Source organism: Parasteatoda tepidariorum, chromosome 5, assembly GCF_982258835.1.
Source record: "Parasteatoda tepidariorum strain Cologne lab strain chromosome 5, Ptep-v5.0, whole genome shotgun sequence".
NCBI lineage: Eukaryota > Metazoa > Arthropoda > Arachnida > Araneae > Theridiidae > Parasteatoda > Parasteatoda tepidariorum.
Window position 1 is genome coordinate 33,740,087 of NC_141759.1, and position 20,428 is coordinate 33,760,514.

The 20,428-nt window shown below is 30.0% G+C and overlaps 1 protein-coding gene across 1 annotated transcript in view; it reads right to left on the minus strand.

Moving 5' to 3' along the window:
• The window catches only part of Ptp36E (protein tyrosine phosphatase 36E), a 148,706-nt gene that overhangs the window by 31,645 nt on the left and 96,633 nt on the right, over positions 1 to 20,428 (minus strand). The window contains exons 4-5 of the mRNA XM_087163636.1: positions 16,131 to 16,167; positions 10,856 to 10,953 (exon numbers count right to left, since the gene is read on the minus strand). Coding sequence (XP_087019762.1) covers positions 10,856 to 10,953; positions 16,131 to 16,167 — 135 coding nt within the window. The remainder of the gene's footprint in view (positions 1 to 10,855; positions 10,954 to 16,130; positions 16,168 to 20,428) is intronic.

Consider the following 20,428-nt stretch of genomic DNA (forward strand, 5'->3'; position numbering starts at 1 on the left):
TCGTGTTGAGGCACTTCTGCGTGCTCGCGGGGGCCCTACACAATATTAGGCAGATATACCAGTTTTTTTGGCTCTTCAGGGTATTAGTGAACATGAATAATTTTGCTTAGCAGTCATTTTTGAAATAACATGTAAAATTAAAGGTATATTACTTTTGAAAACTTGGTAAGTGTACAACAGAAATTTAATATTTTCGAGCATCATCATGTGGATATTTTCAGGGATGCCAACTGCACCCCTTTCTTCACAAGTTTAATAAATTGGTAGCTAATTAAATAATAAAACTTGTATATTAAAGATATTCAAGGCAACTTTTTAAAACAGTCACCACAAGACAGCTGCACTTGAACTGAAGTTGCAGACTGAGTACTCTCCTCGAGGCGGACTCCTCACTCCTGTATATCTTTATTTTTATTTTCTGGCATTTGACTTCATCGGAATTTATGTAGTCGCTGAGGCCTATTAAAAATAGCGGTTGGTTAAGATGCTTTTCGCTTATTATAGAGGAACGAGATATTTTAACTACTACGATATTTAAACAATTTAAATAATACTAGGAGGCCTCGCCCCCTGATCGCTGGTGCTCGCCAACCCCCGGAACTGCTTTCGCAGTTCATTTCGGATTGCTTTGCAATCCGATGCTCGCTTTGCTCGCTCATTGGATACGCTCTTAACGTCTAGCTTTTGTATACTTTTTTGAACACTGAAGTTCCGAAAACTTTTCACTGTAGAAAATTCTAAACCTGTGCATTTCAATATTAATTTGAAATTGCAAACAGTTCACATATTTTTCTTAATTTCAGTTGTTGAGAAAAGTAACTGTTGTAAGTTTTCTTTTAAAGTCTTTCCCATCAGAGGGCTAAAACCATGCGTTGTAAAACAATATGAAATAGTACTGAACGCCGGATGTAAAGCATCGGCTTCGATGAAGATAATTTTGTGAGAATTTTTTTGATAATTCGGTGAGAATTCACCCGATTAGACATATGATGCTCACTACGTGCTCTTGCGCTACGCGCCGAAGCCTATCAATTAAAACGTATTAGCGTTTTATATAATTTAGATTAGCCATATGATGCTCACTACGTGCTCTTGCGCGCCGAATCCTATCAATTAAAAATGAAAGCTGTTGCCAACGCGAGAAAAGAAATATCATCGGTTTTATTGATACATACGTATTAGCGTTTTATATAATACTAGGAGGCTTCGCCCCCTGCTCGCTGGCGCTCGCCGACCCCCAGAACTGCTTTCGCAGTTCATTTCGGATTGCTTCGCAATCCGATGCTCGCTTTGCTCGCACATTGGATACGCTCTTGACGTCTAGCTTTTGTATAATTTTTTGAACACTGAAGTTCCAAAAACTTTTCACTGTAGAAAATTCTAAACCTGTGCATTTCAATATTAATTTGAAATTGCAAGCAGTTAACATATTTTTCTTAATCACACTATTCTAAATTTTAGTTGTTGAGAAAAGTAACTTTTGTAAGTTTTGTTTTAAAGTTGTTCCCACCAGAGGGATAAAACCATGTGTTGTAAAACAATATGAAATAGTACTGAAAGCCGGATGTAAAGAATCGACTTCGATGAAGATAATTTTGTGAGAATTGTTTTGATAACTCGGTGAGAATTCACCCGATTAGACATATGATATGCTCACTACGTGCTCTTGCGCGCCGAAGCCTATCAATTAAATCTTATTAGCGTTTTATATAATATAGATCAACCATATGATGCACACTACGTGCTCTTACGCGCCGAAGCCCATCAATTAAAAATGAAAACTGTTGCCAACGCGGGAAAAGAAATATCATCGGTTTTATTGATACATACGTATTAGCGTTTTATATAATATAGATTGTGATTATTTATCAATCTTCTTTAAAACTACATCTTTATTCTTTCACAGTTCCAGTGATGAAATATCCGGCTAAAGTTCCGCTCACTACGGTCAAATCTTCGGAAGAAGTGACCGGGGTCCGCGGTTGCCAACGCGAGAAAAGAAATGTCATCGGTTTTATTGATACATACGTATTAGCGTTTTATATAATATAGATAGATAGATTATTTTGCTTAAAGATTTCATCCTCTGTTGTTTTTAAAATGAAGTTTAAAATGAAGTTAAAATTAAATATTTTTTTAACTTTCAAATAAATTAAAACTTTTATTTTTTAGTTTAAATAATTGATCACTACTTTTCAGTTTTTTTTATAGGTAGTTGCGACCACTGCAAGGAAGTCAACAATTTTTTTTTGTAAAAATCCGTCGAAGAAAGTTTTGATAAAGAAAATAAAGAAAAGAAAAATTAAAATATAAATATTTAACATTTTTGTAATATTTCATATTTAATTACTTAACTTCTTTTATTATATCAATAATTAAAATATTTAATATTTTATAGATTTAAAGTATTAAGTAAAGAAAATCCTGTAAATTCATAAATAAAATTTTAAAAAAATCTATTTTAAAATAAGTAAAGACAAGCAAAGTTTGTATATTTAATTTTTTCGAAGCATTCTGTTATTTTTATTTATTTGTTTGCTTGTTATTTGTTTCAATATATTTTTATTTCCTTCTTTTAATTTTCAACTTAATGTATCCTATTTTTTTAAAAAATAAATGCTTAAGAACTTCCTTGTACAGTTCTAGATTTGGGCATGTTTTGAAAAGTTTGTAAAGTTCTATAATTATGTGTTAATGTTGAGTGTACTATACATTAAACGTTAGTTCAGCGAAAACTTTTGAAACTATTTTATGTAGTTCCTGTATTATAAACATATGCAAATGGTGATGGAGAATTCTAGAATTATGCATAAAATGTGAATATCGTGCGTGTCAAAAGAGATTATGCAGTAGCAATCATTTTTAGTGATCATGGATCATTTTAAGAATGTGAATGTTTTACGCCTTTTGTTACCCAAAACATTTCCAGAAGTAAAATTTTATTTAAGTAAACCTGAAATATCTGACAAAAAATAATAATTAAAAATAAAAAAAATTAGCGAAATCGACCAAATAGTTCTTAAAAAATCACATTTTAAATAAACTCCATTTTAAAATTAAACAGCTTAGAAGCTACTAATTCAATTAAGTTAAAATTTTGTATTTTGGTATTTAAAATTATCTACTTTAAGATGCGTAAATTTGTGTGCCGAACTGTTTGAACTTTTTCGACTCTAATTAAATAAATTAAAATAAATTTAAAACAATCTTATTAAATTAAGTAATAAAAAATAATAAACAATCATTTTTACATGAAATAAATTCTTATAAATAATTGTGTGGAAATTTTTTTCGATTCATTTCAAAAGTTTCAGAATTATAGTGTAATGCTCAAAAAATAAAACCAGCATTAAGAGTCCAAACATTTTATTACTCCAATGAACTAACTATTGGGACTACATTTTCCAGATTGCCCACACCTCACCCATATTTTGAGAGTCAACAATCCAACTTTGACCAAAAAAAGGTGTGTAAATTCGGATTCGTTTCATAATACAAAAATACGTTTTTGTATCTGATTTCGTAACTTAAAATATAGTCTTCACTACTGAACAATCCCCTTTATAAAAACAAATTGATTTTTTTTTCTTTTGTTGTATGCCTGTTTAAGGAAATAGGGGTGCGTTGTTCCTGATTTTCAGTGGCGCCATCTATGGCCAGGAATTCGACTTCTGCCACGCCATTCACACAACCACAACCCGTTTATAGGGCTGGTCACATTCAGACACAAAGGAGAAAGGACATAGAACCCAGAGAGAGAGAAATAAACATCCATGCCTTGCCCGGGATTCGAACCCAGGACCTTTTTGATGCAAGTACAGTTCCCTGCCCCCTACACAGGCTGGTCGGCAACAAATTGATTAAGTCTAGTAAATAAAAATCCAATAATAAGATCAAACGTTAATCAAATTATTCACTTTTTAAATTTGTGCACGTATAACAGAACTCATGCATTTTTATATATCTGACATAAAATTTGTATTATCGATTGAAATTTTTTAATACAATATATATATACAGTCGAACCCCGCTATAGTGAACCTGGGATATAGTGAACACTCGGATGTAGTGAACTTTTTTAGTGGTCCCGTCCGTATTCCTATTTAAATAATGTTATTTTTAACGCTTATAGTGAACAGCTTATAGCTTGGTAACTCGGTTATAGTGGACTCTAATTTCATTTCTTTAAATATCTTTTTAGTCCTCCATCTTTAAACTTGTAGGTGTTGGGACTGAAAATGAATGCATTCCCATAAAATGTGTCATATTTCACTCCTTTATGCATATCACTTTTAACTATACTGTAATAAATGTCAAACAGATCATTTATCTTATGCTCCCCCCTCCCTGACAAGCCTCGCTTTGTCTCTTTTCCTCAAGCTTGCTCTACAACTAGCTAACTTGACCACCTGCTGAATTTTTGGAATTTTCTTATCTGTTCAAACCATATTCTTTACAAATCACCCCTTGACAATCAAGAAGGGGAACAATTTAACTCATTCTACAGCTGCTCTCTTCATATTTTAACATTATCTATTTGAGACAAGATTTTTATTTCAAAAGCAGTGAAAATGGCAAATTCTCCAAAGAGAAAAGCGTTTTCAATAGAGGACAAAGTTAAAATTGTAAAGCGGATTGAAGATGGAACCAATCAATCGACACTGTGTGAGGAATTTTCCTTGTCAAAATCTACAGTTTAAAACATTTGAAAAAATCAAAGTGCAATTCTTGCGGCATACGACAACAAAAACATGGTTTCATCGAAAAAACTGCGTGGAGCTGAAAGAGAAAACGTAGAAGATGCTTTGTTAAGATGGTTCGAAATCTTGTTCAAAATGTAAAAATCTTGCATTCTTTTCACATTGTAGATAAGAAAATTGATGAACTCTATTTAAAATCAAATTATGTTCAATCAAAAATCACAAATTTTTTTTCATAAAAAGTGAAAATAAAACTAATATTTAGCGACGTAATTACTTTTTTCATCAATTTTTGCTTTATTATCTGTTAATTAGTTAATAATTTTTTAAATAACTTATGTAAAATTGCAAAGCAAATTTTCAATCATTCAACTCTCTTATGCAAAAAATATTCTTCAAAAAATTCGGATATAGTGAACCATTGGTTATAGTGGACACATTACTGAGTCCGCAGACGGTTCACTATAGCGGGGTTCGACTGTATATATATATATATATATATATATATGTTTTTTTAAAGTAGTACACAACAAAATTACTTTCAGAGATTCTTATAAAATATTCTCGTTGGCGATGGTCTGAGTACAATGCTATTATATCCGATCTTTCTTTAATAATATTTTGAAAAGTATTAGAGAACAAAAGCGGTTTGAGCACCAAAACAATTTTTTTGTCCCTCTAAATGTCTATGCATCAGGAGTTTTTATGTCCTAGTCATAAATCATATTTTTTCCTCCATAAATCTTGACTCGAGTCTACGGTTCTCTGTAAGACGTACAGATGGGAAGAGTTTGATAATAAATAAACATTGCTCTTCTTTTATTCATTTAGAAAATCTTATGGCTTTTATTAGGAAAAGAAGGTACCAAAATAAAAGCTCTAACAAATTAATATTAACAACTGGAATAAATAACTAGAATGATCCTATTTAAATATGTGTCGAAAGTCATAGATAGTCATTGCTCCGGATTCCATGAAATATTTTAATAAACGGTAGAAAACTATAAATCAAAATTCGCAGTTTTTTGGTTAACTTTGCCAACTTTGAAAAAATTCAATAAGTCACTACTGCATTCCTGTCAACTTTTACGCATTTGGCGTAAAACTTTATTTCTGTATTTAAAGTGGTAATAAAATGTATGCTTTCTATATATTCCTTGCATTTATAAACTTAATTTATAATCTTTTTGATCCACCACTATTTTTAAAAAAAAATTAAGTATATAAATTAATATGTAAAATCTAAATTGAAGACCTATCGTATCCGATCAAGTTTCGTCCCGTAAATTTTGTAAATACTTATATATAATTTTGCGCATATATTATCATGCATTTTTCCTTTTCTCTGAGGCTACTGTGCACCTCTTCTCTCTCTTAAATTTGTTTGTTTAATCCCGCTACTTTATTTTAATTTTCTCTCAGTAAATGTTACTGAACCCGAACTTACACCTTTCAGTTGCTATTCGGCGATTTATTATTTATTCCCACTCAGATGAATTAGTTAGAGCCCCTAGCGGGGCTGATGCTAAGATAACCACCACATATGAGAGGTTGAAAACTGCCTAAACTTGTTCAAAATACTATTTTTCTACATGTTCAAAATTTTTGTGTTTATAATTGCAATCTATATTCCATTTGTCTACCACTGGCGAAAGTCATCCTTGAAAGGATTAAAAGTTGGCAGGTATGCAACTGTAACAAAGTGCACATTTGCCGACTTTCATTGTTTCCGAGAATGGATTTTCCAAGTGGTAATAAAACAAATATCGAAAAACAATCTCAGAGCAGCCTGCTTGCTCCGCTTTGTAAAAACATATCTTCCAATGGTATCGAAATTTAAGTTATATTTAATTTAATATTTTTCCACCACTGCCTATCAAAAGTTCAAAGTATCATATGAAATGCAACTTTATTGCACGGGGACGCTTTTAACCCGTTTTGTCCCGAATTTATGTATTGAAATGATACAAAAAATGGTTTTATGGAAAAAGTGGTAAAATATATTTTCGAAATTAATTGGTTTTTCTACAGTTAGAGCATTCAAGAAGTCTTTGATAGATCATAAAGTACTTGCTCCTTATAATTCTATATCTAATCAGAAATAACTAAATCATTGTGGTACCTGAGAATCTTTTAATTCACCCGGATAAATGAAAATACTGGAAAAAGTTTCCCACCACAATGAATGTCTTTGAAAAAAGAAACTGTCCTAAATATATGACGCTGGGCTTTAACCGGTTAAAGAGTGACCGTAAATATACTTCTACTACAAGTTTTGCCATTTCATTTACTACCACTTTATTAATATTTTTACAGTCAACGGGGTAAACGGAACGGGCCAGAAATCTTAATCAAAAATACATTTACATACCTGCCAACTTTCACTCTTTCCGAGAATGGATTTTCAGAGTGGTTGTAAAACAATAAACGAAAAACAATCTGACTCAAAAATATATTTATATTTTGATCCCGTTGAAATTCGCCAGTGCAAGGATTATTATTCATATACTTATTGTAATTATTTATATGAAGTGGTGATCAAACTCATTTATAATTATCATTATAATTCAAAAAGTTAATTGGAATAAGCTGAGTATTGCTACCACTTTAAATATAAAAATAAAATCTTCCGGAAAATTTGACAGGTATGCATTTACATTTAGACGAGATTAAAATGCAGAGATGCCAACTGCTCCGGATACGGCAAAATAATAAAAAAACGGTAAGTAGCTACAAAGTAAATTTTGCATGTATTTGACTATTTTTGCTTTCTTTTCAAAGGCATACCCTCCAACTGCTACGGAATTTCCGTAGTTTCAGAAATCTTCTTTTCTGACGGTAGCAAAATTAATGTCTTAATATTTAAAAAAAATTAATTTTAGCGTAACTTGTCCACTATTACTTATAAAAGTGCAGGCCATATGGCTAGATTCTTAAGTTCTGATAAAAGTTTTATGAGAGATCCATTTGCTTTAAAAATTTCTACTTTGGTTCGCTACCACTAGTAAGAATTATTTTCAAAATCTTCATAAGTTGGAGGGTATGCAAAGGTATAGCAATACTTAAGTATTATGTAGTGGGGAATCATATAAGCCTACGAATTATTTAGAAATAGTGGTGGATAAAAATCTACTAAATTGAATTTATTAAACCAAGAATCACAATTGATAAACTACCACTTTAAAATATATATTTACTGTCCGGATCAGACTGGCATCTCTGAAAATGTGCAGGCAACCTAGAATTGATCATGCTTTTATATCTTAGCTGCAATTATTTATATGCAGTGATGGTTAAACTCATTTATAATTATTATATTATGGAATAAGATTTGCTACCACTTTAAATATGAAAACAAAGTTTTTATAATATAAAGATAAACTGGAAATCGTAGACTGAGAGACCACCTCTAGGATATATTTATCCGCTGTCCGGAGCAAGTTCGCAGCTCTGGATAGATTAAAAATAAATAAAGCCTTTATTTTTCTCTTACATATGTTAAAGGTTCTATACCTGCCAACTCTTCCGGATTTTCCGGAAGATTTTATTTTCACATTTAAAGTGGTAGTAAATATATACTATTTTTTTTCTTTTATAAACTTAATTTTTAAATGATTTTGATCACCACTATTCTTACAAAAATGAAGCACATATATTAATATGCGTTGTTATCATGGTTGTCAACTTAAGTTTTCTCAAATACAACGTATTTTTTTGCTTAAAATTGAAGTTTTAATTTCATTTTAATACCACTGGGAAAAATGGAGGGGATTAAAAGTTGGCAGGTATGAGGTTCCCAAATGGTGTTCCGCTAGAAGTTAAAGGGAATCTACGAATTAGGAGTTCTTTTTTTAACCAGTAATAGTTTTGAAATTTTTAATTACTTTTGAATCTAATCAATAATCCATTATCTATTTGATATTTCGGTTGCCTTTATGAAATTAATAAAAGTAAAATTCCAATGAAAGCAAAAAAACGATTTTTTTTTCAGAAATAAATAATTTTAGAAAAACAATAGATTGATTTAATTTAGTTAAAGGACAAGACTTTATAACAAAAATTGCCTTAGTATTTCTTATCAGGCTTTCCAAATAAAAATAAAATATTGAAATTCATAATAAATAAATAACCTTAACAACCATTTTCAACGTTTACAGCATTTCTTTTTGGTTTTCCTTTTAAAAAATCCATAATTTTTACTTAATTTATTCTTTTTCAACCTATGTATATACACGGAAAACAAATTCATTACTAGAATAGATAAAGCTCCAAGACAACAAAGTTAACAGTGAGATATAAAATATAAATTAAGCATACTAAAAATAAGGATAAGACAATTAAAAATGAAATGATGGGGGAAAAAAGTCGATCAACTTATTTTTTTTTTCTTTCTATTTTGCATTTTTATAACCGTCATTAAACAACCGATCCAATTTTATGGGTTTACAACAGCTAATGTTCAACTGCGTAGCTTTGTAATTTTGATGCCAATCAAGGGAACTCGTGGAACAATTATTAGGAGAAATTTGCCTTCGTGGAGGACTTTTTGGTGGAACTAACAAGCATTTGCGTTATATGAAGAGGAAAATCATAAAACCTTTTACGGTTAGCCTGACGAAAAGAGGACAGATGCTCTGCTAGCCAACCCCAAACCTAGCTGCGTATGTACCGTTAAAAAAAAGAAAATTATGTCACAATGAAATTAATTTCGCTGTCCTTTTCCTTGCTGGATTTCCAGAGAATACAAAAGGTAACCTAATTTTTTATTCTGAACCAATTCAAATCGAGACAAATTTAAACCGCTCAATCCCTAGCAGTGCTTTTACTTTTAAATGAAGTTTAAACTGAAATGGCAAATAGAATTTTTTAAGAGGAAACTATATACTTATTTCCAGTAAAACATGATTTCTCGCCATCTGAGACGCGATGTTATTCTTTAAAAAAAAAGGTTCCGTAAAGATTTAAGTAGAATAAAATTGCTTTCTAAACTTTACCTGGTTCTTCAGATTTGTGACATGTTTTAGCATGAAATCTTTTTTCAGACTAGTCATAAAAATTTAAAATCTAGCAGAAAAAGATCGAAGACGCAAATCGTTTTAACTGAAATATTATTAACAATAAAAAATAAATATATGTGTGTTACAACTGAGCAACTGAATTCCTAAAACTGAAACAATTAAGATCAGTAAAATTTACGATTATTTATAAAATATTTGTCGCCACCTTTCAAAATTTTTTAAGATTATAGCCACCCTTTTTTAGCAATATTGGCAATTTTTTTAGCAAATTTACTATTTTTTGTACCTCGAAATTTTACTTTGATTTAACTTTTATTTTAAAAAAAAATTACGTGTGAGAAATTTGTCTTGCATTCTCTCCTAACCCATTTCCCGTTTAGTATTGCGGTTGCGCATATATAAAAAGTAAAAAGTACATAAAAAGTACTTTTTACATATAAATATATGTAAAAAGTACTTTTTTGAAAAATTGGTAAAGAATTAGCGTCTAAGATAAGTAGATAATAACTAATGTTACTACTGTCACATAGGTTTTTTTTAAAAATAACAAATCTTTGGCGAGCTTTTTTATACTGGAAAACGCTCAGATTATGTATCTAAGAAAATGGACACAGCTCAAAATGCTTGTTAAGGGCGCCAATCGAAACGGAATAATAAGAAAATAATGTGTGTATAAGAAAATAGACATAGCTCGAAATGCATGTTTAAGAATATGAGTGTTTCTCGAAATGTGTGTTTTGAAAAATGGACATATTTTAAAATGCGTATTAAGGAAAATAAATTCAGCTCAAAATGCGTGTTTAAGAAAATGGACATATTTCAAAATGCGTATTAAAGAAAATAAGCCCAGCTCAAAATGCGTGTTTAAGAAAATGGACATATTTTAAAATGCGTATTAAGAAAAATAAACACAGCTCGAAATGCGTATTTAGGAAAATGGACATATTTTAAAATTCGTATTAAAAAAAATAAACACAGCTGAAAATGCATGTTTAAGAAAATGGATATAGTTAAAAATTATTAATTCTGAAAATACGCTATTAAAATTCATTAATTATGAAGTTTCTATTTGATGCCTTAAGTATTTTGTATAAACCACTTCTAATTAAAAGGAGTAATTATCTTATCAATACTTACCCGTATGAAGTCAAAAACTTTAGTGAGCATGACTATAACATATGATTCTTGTTCCCAGATCATTCTCCAGAAATCGGAAACAGTGAATTCATTGGGTCCTAATCGAAAATAAATCCAAATGTTAGTGTCTTTTGAATCAATATTTGCATAAATAACAAAATATTTTAACAGAGTTTATTTTATTTCGTATGAGGAACTTCTGAAATTTTTTATAAGTTAATTTTATCAAAAGTTGTTGAATAATATTTCTATAGATAAGATTCTTTTTATTCATGATTTAGAAGGCTTGATTAAATATCAGCATATGTGTTATTTTGATATCTTGTATAATCAGTATTTTTTAGGCTCAAATTATTTAGTTTAATTCTAAATAAATTTAAACCAAGTTATTGAACTTGTAAATAAATGTTAGAGCATACGTCTTTGCTGCACTTCGACTGAAGGAATAAAACTCATACTAGATGAACAGATAAAAAGAATAGCAATAATTTACAGAATTTAGAAAAAACTTAAATAGGCCAAGGCCCATCCCCCTAAAAATGCTGAAGCAATCATTTTGTTACGAGTTCAAATTCAAAAATAAAATTTTTTGAAACATTGGGGAATAAATACTTCGTAATTTCTATTGATTGTCAATTTGACTTTTTTCTGTATAAATAGGTGTAGGCCATACAGGTCATAAAAGTAAATAAAGCTGACTGAAAATTGAATAGAAATAGAAAACTGCTCTAATATCTCATTAAAAGTCATCAAATAATCCTAGAACACACACAATGACAATTTTAAAGAAATAAATCAGGAAGCCACCAATTTGATGGAATTGGTAGTCTTAAGTGTAAAAATTCTTAGTTAGCGATAGCAAAATTACAACCGAATTTCAATTGTAAACATGAATTAATTGAACTATTATTTATAACGAATTTAGAAATACGACATGTATATATATATATATATATATATATATATAAAAGTCTGAAAATATATGCAAAAGAAAAATTAAAACGCCTTTATATTTTCAAATGACTTAAAATCTTAAATTAGTGAAATAAATGGGGGGGGGGGTATATTACAGTGACAGAATATACAGAGTAAATATTAATTGTATACAATCATTACGAAGTAGAAATGGTATTTTTAAATAATAGTAAATGCTTTTATTAATGATGCTTGATACTTGTTTGATCTCAGTATTTGGCTCGAAGGGCCACTAACAGATTCGTCGCAATCTGTAAGACATAAGCTTAATAGACTTAGATGAAATAATAAAACATATAATAAAAGTAGTGGGGTTGGAGCAAGCTCCATTTTCAGGAATCAAGATATTGAGCACAATGAAATAGTACTGATAGTCAAATATAAACATGAGAATTGAATACAATTAAATTGAAGTGAGCAGAAAATTAAATTATTTACAGAATATGTACCTTATTTACATATTATGTACAAGATTCGAATTGAGTTTGTGTAATAAGTGTTGCTCTGCTAGCACAGCGACCCGGCCGTCCTGGTAATTACCGCTCGTGCCGGATTGCTCACTGTGAAAATTAACAGGAGTACAGCTCACCCAGTTCGAACCCTTTCGGCTCGCTGCATCCTGGTGTTATAATTTGTGTATTTTTGAATTGTGCAATAATGATGGTGAAGAATTATTGTTTAAATAAAATAATTAATTAAATAAAAAAAACTGGTAGCAAATTTTCAATAAAATTCTTGCATACTGTTTATCCTTTCAACACAGACAATTTTTTTCAAACATATTTTTCATACTTTTCACTATTTGTATTTATTTACGTCAAAATGAGTGAAATATATTATGATTAGCATTTTAATAATTTTTGGTTATGAAATGCAGTATGAAATAACGGTGTCCTTTTCTGCGTTAAAGGTAAACTTTTCCAAACAGAACTCCCTTCCAAACAAAAATTTTTTTCAAATTTGCACTTATTTTATAGTTGTTTAGATCAAATAGAAACAGTTATTTATTATTGAAATTTCTTAGTTTTACGAAATCATTCATTGATAAAATTTTGAATATGAATATAAAAAAAAATATGAAAACTATTATTATTTTTTTTAAATGTTAGCACAAACATAATTCTGATAATCTAACAGATTTTAGTAACTATTAGACAGTTTTTTATGATTAAAAATACCAAAATATATTTTTGCTTGTAATTAGAACATCAGAAAAAATCTTATATATATATAATTCTCTTACGTGGCTCCCAAATTTTGGCTGCATTTCTTTCCGCCGGTGGCAACGTTTGCTTTGTTTTGTTTACGTTACTATTTCTCTTACACGACGAATCGACCAATGATTGCCGCTAAAAATGTCACATGCCAAATCTAGTTGAGGTGGCTCAACATATAGCGCTTTTAAAAAAGGAAACTGAAATAACCAGAGAGAATCAGCTTCGGCAATCTCATGCTATTAAGCTAAGCAGAAGTGAGTAGTCTTTGTCGATAGATCTCTATTTTAGTATTTTGTCGAAAGCACTTTTTTTCAAGAATTTATATATTACGAATTTATTTGACGATTTTTTATTTACATCACGAATTATACTATAGCACATTTCTAATAGGTTTAACGAATTACATGTCATTTATTTGAATTCAAATTTATTTTAATGACTTAGTATTTACTAAAAAGATGTAATTTTTTTTTTTAAAAAAGTTTTTATATGGATTTGAATGATTGTTTTGAATTCTTAGAATTTTGTGCATTTGCAATGTAACTAAGTTAGTAGCGAGCAAAGCGAGCTTGGTTTGCGAAGCAAACCATATAAGATTACGTAGCAATTATCGGGGGTTGGCGAGCGTTAGCGAGCAGGGGGCGCAGCTCACTAGTACATATATGAAAGAGACACCAGCGTCCCATCCGTCAAAGGGTTAAACCTAACTAACAACTTTCTATTTCTTTCATAAGCGGCTCCGGCCCACTCCATAACAAAAAATATTCAGTAAATAAAGAAAAAGTTAAGCTCAGGGGATAAGTACTGCGTTTTTCCGAAACAGAGAAAGAAAAGTAAAAACACGATCATTTTTTTTATCCAAAAATAAATAAGTCAAGTCAGTATTAACATAAATTTAAACATTGAAACGGCGGCAGAAATTTGTGCGCATGTATGAAAGCAAAATTCTTTCTGGTTTCCAATTACTTTGTTTAAAATTGGTTGAAGGCCAAAAACTAGTTTCAGATGTATCGTAAATAATACCCTTGCGATTTGAAACAATTTATATTTTGTCTGGAAGTATTTACATAACAAAAGGAAACTACCAGCGTTTGATAGTAGAAGCATAAACTAGGATGAATTTAACAGAATAAATATAGAGAATTGTTTTATTTCCAAAATCTAGGTCTGGATAAATAAATTACGCGTCTTTTTCTGATCAAAATAAATGCATGTTTCACGGTTATGAAATATTCACAAATATAAATAATTTTCAACTTACAAAATAAAATTTAAAGATATTCAAAGAATTCAAAATAAATTAAATGCATTTCAGTTGATAAAAGTTGGGTATTTTCAAAATTGAGATTTCTTTTTGCTGTGAAAAGTATTCTCAAATTAATAATAACGAGCTAATTGATAAATAATGCATGTAACAACAAAAAAAAAAATTAAAAGAATTAACTGAGAGATTAAAATTATAATTATGGTGTACAGTGCGCAAAATAAAAAACAGACCACCCTGAATAAATTTTGATCTAATGATCGGATTATGCTAATATATGCTAATTAATTAGTGCAGACGATATTTTTAGTTAGGAAATCAGACACAAAAACGCTCTTTTTCTGAATAAATATACCTTTTTTTCCGTCAGATTTCGAATTATGACTCAAAATATAGGGGGCGGCCGGATTTTGGGAAATACTGTCCCTATAGTTTGGTCAGAAAAGCGGTCCTAAGTTTTTTCTTTAATTTTACTTTTTGCATATTTCGCCAAATCTCGATTTTTTTTAAGCGAATTTAAAATGGTTTGCATACAATTCTATAGTTCGTTTATCGTTAAGATAATTCCATGCAAAATATACCATTTAGTATATATTTATTATTTTATTTAATAATAGTCGGAAGACTTTTCAATTGTAAATTATAAAATTTTTTATATCATTTTAAAGAATTCAATTTTAGATTTCAAAATACAAAATTTAAGCAAAATCGGTCGAAATGTTTCTAAGAAACCGAACTTTTAATACATGGTCTTTTGAACATTGTAACATATTTTTCATATTATTTTTTTTTTCTCACCAGAGATACCAACTTGCTCCGGACAGCAAATATACATTTTAAAGTGGTAGTTTATCAATTGTGATTCTTGGTTTTATAAATTCAATTTAGTAGATTTTTATCCACCACTATTTCTAAATAATTCGTAGGCTTATATAATTCACCACTTTGTAGTACATATGTCATGCATATCTTTTAAAAAGCAAGCAAAAGTAGTCAAATATTTGCAAAATTTACTTTGTAGTTATTTACCGTTTTTGTTTTTAATTATTTTGGCCTGTCCGGAGCAGTTGGCTTCTTTGAAGTAGTATCTAATTCTTGCTATAACATTTGTTTTTTCAAGCAGTGTCTGGTTAAAATATTTTTTGGATCGATTTATAAAAAGTAATTAATTTAGATTATTATCTAAAATTAATTTGACTTTTAAGACCATATCTTTGGTGGGTAAAATTAACAAAATGTTTAGGTGGGAGGTACTTACAAAACGATAGTGCTAGTTAGATTTTATTGGCACTACATAAATTTGCAGCTTGTGTGCTCAATTAAGGCTTATTAACCTTTTTCAAGTAGAAGAACATATAGCACAATACAAGAATACATCCAGGGTTACGGCGGGATTCGAACCCGCCACCTCCACGCTTAACAGAGTGTTTTGCGGGCGATACCGCTCGGCTAGGGAGGCCTCTAGTTAGATTTTAATTAAATGCTAATACTAATATTCAATAATAGTGGTAGTATACTAATTTGAAACTAACTTTAAAATGAGTAAAAATTAGTTTCTCTAAGCTGCTTTTTCAATATTAAAAATTTTCAAGTTGCTCCCTTACAAACACAAAATTAGATTTGAAATTTTATAATGCATTCTAGTTTGCATTGATTATCTTAAATCTTTTACACAGATTTTTAAACTGTGGGTTTTGACCCTATTTAAGGTCACGGGACCTGCAACAAATGTCATCAAAAATTTTAGAAATTTTTGATATTTCTTTAACTTATTACAATAGTATATATAATATATATATCATATGAAAAAAATACTTACCCTGAGCAGCTATAAAAGCGTTTGGTTTCAAAATACTCTAAAAAGAAAAATAAACATTTTGAATAAAGGAACGAAAATTACATAATACAGAAATAGTTACATTTAACAATATCATTCATGCCTTAAAAATATTTCTTAAATAAAAATATTTAGGAAACATTAATCAAATTATCAGTGCCTTCTAGAAATACTGAAAAATAATTATTCAATATATTTAATTACTGATAATACTAATGGATTTCGATATGATTTTAGTTCAGGTTTGCTGGAATTTTTATTAAATTGGAAATTGGAAAATTTAGCTGGAATTGAGTATTGGTAGTTTTACTATTTTTGCTGTTTTATGAAATTTAATGAATGAAAATAAATTTCATTCATTAAATCTATCTAAACAAAATCTATCATGGTTTTCATAAGTAGAAATAATCTTTTACTAATTCGATAGTGTTCTTTGTTCACAAAAGAAGGTAGAAAATCTCTTGTATTCATATTTCCGACGATACTAATATGTATACGAAGTTATTAATTATTAAGAATTATTAATTTAAAATTTGATATAAAGCTTTCTCAAACGTGAGTAATTTAAATACAAAATCCATACTTTGCAGATTGGGAAGGCAACTTACTAATATAAGTTAGATTCTAAATTTAGTATAATGTCAAATTCTTGATTTCACATTTACTCATTCTACTTTGACATTACATAATCGCAGCTGTTTCTTATGATGTAATACGCATTTTGATGTGACAATAAAAGTAAAGGTGAATTATTGAATAATATATAGTGTTGCTAACCAGTTTAGTTTTTATAAACATTGCAAAATATTATTTTGGATCACTTAAAAGTACATACCTGCCAACTTTTACGCATTAGGCGTAAAATTTTATTTTCATATTTAAAGTTGGTTATAAATATATACTATTTTTTCTTTTATAAACTTAATTTTTAAATGATTTCGATCACCACTATTTTTAAAAAAATTAAGCATATATATAAATATGTGTTACTATCATAGTTGTCACTTGTAATTTACAAGTTGTAAATAATGTTTATTTTCTATTCAATTTTTTCAGACTTGTAGTTATCTGTACATAAATATTTTTAATCTCATTATTACTGTTATTCAACTGTTCATATCCTTAATTTTAAATGTAATTTTCATGATTTGAGCTGCCCACGCAGATAATTCAAGCCGCCAACTGCCTTGAACTCCTCCTTTTATCTTTCTTCAAAGCCATTAATACCAATCGCTCTAGAGCACAACTTCAGATGAAAAGGTCAGGTGCCCGCTAACGCGGGCAGGCACCTTAACAAACCCAGATCGTCATAGTTGTCAGACTAAGCTTTTTCAAATACAACGCATTTTTATGCTTAAAATTGAAATTCCATTCTAATACCACTGGGAAAAATTATAACGGAAGGGATTAAAAGTTGGCAGGTATGAAAGTATGTATGACCTCTCGAGATCTGATAAGGGGTAAGCCATACCTGCCAACTCTTCCGGATTTTCCCGAAGATTTTGTTTTCATATTTAAAGTGGTAGTAAATATATACTATTTTTTCTTTTATAAAATTAATTTTTAAAGGATTTTGATCACCACTATTCTTACAAAAATTAAGCACATATATTAATATGCGTTACTATCATGGTTGTCAACTTAAGTTTGCTCATATACAACGTATTTGTTTGCTTAAAATTGAAGTTTTAATTCCATTTTAATACCACTAGGAAAAATGATAATGGAAGGGATTAAAAGTTGGCAGGTATGGGGTAAGCTAATCCCTATAACTTAAGTGTAGAGAGCTACCCGGCACGAGTGGTAATTACCAGAACTGCGGGGTCTCTACTTTAACAGAGCCACACTTACTTACACACATCCTCACATTCCTTTAACTCGCCCCCCTTTTGTATGTATTTTCAAACTCTAAATACTTTAAATATTCATTAGTGTTTATTTTCCCATTGTACTTTACTTTTACCTTTTTTCATATACATTTTTATTACTTGTAACTTTGTTATTGCCTAATAATGGCAAAGTGCCATTTTTCTTCTCTCAAGAACTCCATTTTGCTCCCCAAACTTTAATTTTGTCATGCATGCTTCTTAGTTTAATTTCAGGATGAATGGGAAAAGGGTCGTTAGGCCTCAGACGCCCAGTTCCACTACAACGAACGGACGAAAAGTATGCATGCTGTTGATATGTTTAAGTTAAACAAAAATGTCTTGTTCGTCAAAAATAAGATTTAAGTACAAATTAGTTTAGCAACCAAGTTTTAGCTTTTAGAAAAAAAGTTAACGTGAGCTCTGTTTGTCTGAGATTAACTCAGCAGAAAGGACGAATTTTCAAACCCTTTTCTTTTCTAACTCGTTTAAAAGAGAAATAAATTATCCATGATTACCACAACTTTTATAAATTAGTGTGAGAAAATTTCATACGGCTGTAATTTTTTTAACCGTTTACTTGCCGGGCTCTTATTTTACACTAATGAGAAAAGTGGTAGCAGGTCTGAATATAAATTGAAAAAAAATTTCTTCATTTAACTATTAATTTTGTTAAAAACTGCAACAAATGTTCATAATACATATAATTTTATATAATTAATAGATTTTAACTCATAGGAATATATATAGCCGACCGGCCTGTGTAGGGATTAGGGAACTGCCCTTGCATCAGAAAGATTCTGAGTTCGAATCCCGGGCAAGGCATGGATGTTCCTTCCTTCTCTGTACTATCTGTCCTTACTGAGGGAGCAACGTTGGTCCACCTAATATGGTGCCCTTGAAAGAGTGGCCAACAAATCTGCCCTTCAGATACCTGCATGACCTAGGTCATTCTCCAGGTGGGCATTGGAAAAAAAAAACTCATAGGAATATTTAAGTTTTTCTGTGCGAAAAATGAAAAATTAAAGTTACCAGTCTTTGAAATATTGAAAAAGTGGCACGTTCCAAAAATTTGTATTTAACACGTTGAATGCCATGGGGGTCACTGGTGGCCAGCGATGCCATAATTATTAGAAACACATAATTCGAGTAAATTTTTTATTTTTTTAAAATTATTATAGTTATAAAAATGGTTTGAAGAAATTAATGCAATATAGAATGCACAAAAATAGTTTTATTTATGTACAAAGAGATGTCAACTTGCTCGGGACAGCGAATAAATATTTTCAAGTGGTAGTTTATTAATTGTGATTCTTGGTTTAATAAATTCAATTTAGTAGATTTTTATCCACCACTATTTCTAAACAATTCGTAGGCTTATATAATTCACCACTTTTTTTCTGGTAAGTCATGTTATACCTTTTCAAAAACTAGCAAAATCTGACTAATATAGTTAGCAAATATAGTTTGTAGTTATGTAAAATTCGCGTGGCATTCAACGTGTTAAACGATAAAATGAAGTCCAAAGTTAAGAAAAATTATTTATCAGTTTAGTTTTATCAGGTAAGGAACAGTCTTACATAAATGATATAATTGCATATAAATCATTGTAAAGAAGTGCATAATACTTTTCTGCCCAAAAACAAGCTACAAACGAAATCGTTCTACAAAAAGTTTTGGTATCTTTTTGGGTTTGTAAAAGCTCAAGCTAAGGAGCCCAGAAGAACGAAATGCCATCCTCAATCGACTTTCGTTTTAAATATTACAACTGCATAAAATTTTATTTTAGAACATAATTAATTCATCGATTTATTAAAAACTATACCTCTTTTTATAAATCATAAGTGAAACATAATTCTTAAACCGCACAATTCGCTATGACGCAAACACTTTCATCATCTCTTTACAAATTAATAGGGAAGAGCAAAAAAAAAAAAAAAAATATCTATTTCGTTTATAAGAATTTGATGAATTGAGCCATCTCCCAACAATGTCAATCCTTTTGCTCCGAAGTTTTATTATTGAATTTTCCGTACCATCCATTAAATTTCTTTCAACTTCTATTAGCCTAAGTGGGGGAAAAAAGATTGTCGACTGCTGCACAGCAGTCCCGAAACGTCGCGATCAATGATCGGAACATTCCATTAAGAAAATACGTGCTTCGAAATCAGAGACATGTCCGAGGATTACATTCGATGGATAGTATTATCACTAATTTCGGACAAGAGGGATTTATGTCAGGTGTAATATGTTGTTAGTTATGCTGTCGGTGTTAAAGAAGCAACTAGAATTCAGAAAGCGTCCACCGGTCCTGAGGGATGTTAGTAATCTTTCTACGTTAATTTGATTTCAGCTGCCTTGATTTGACATCCATTTTGTTAAGATGTAATAATACTTTCTTACTATCTTTAATCA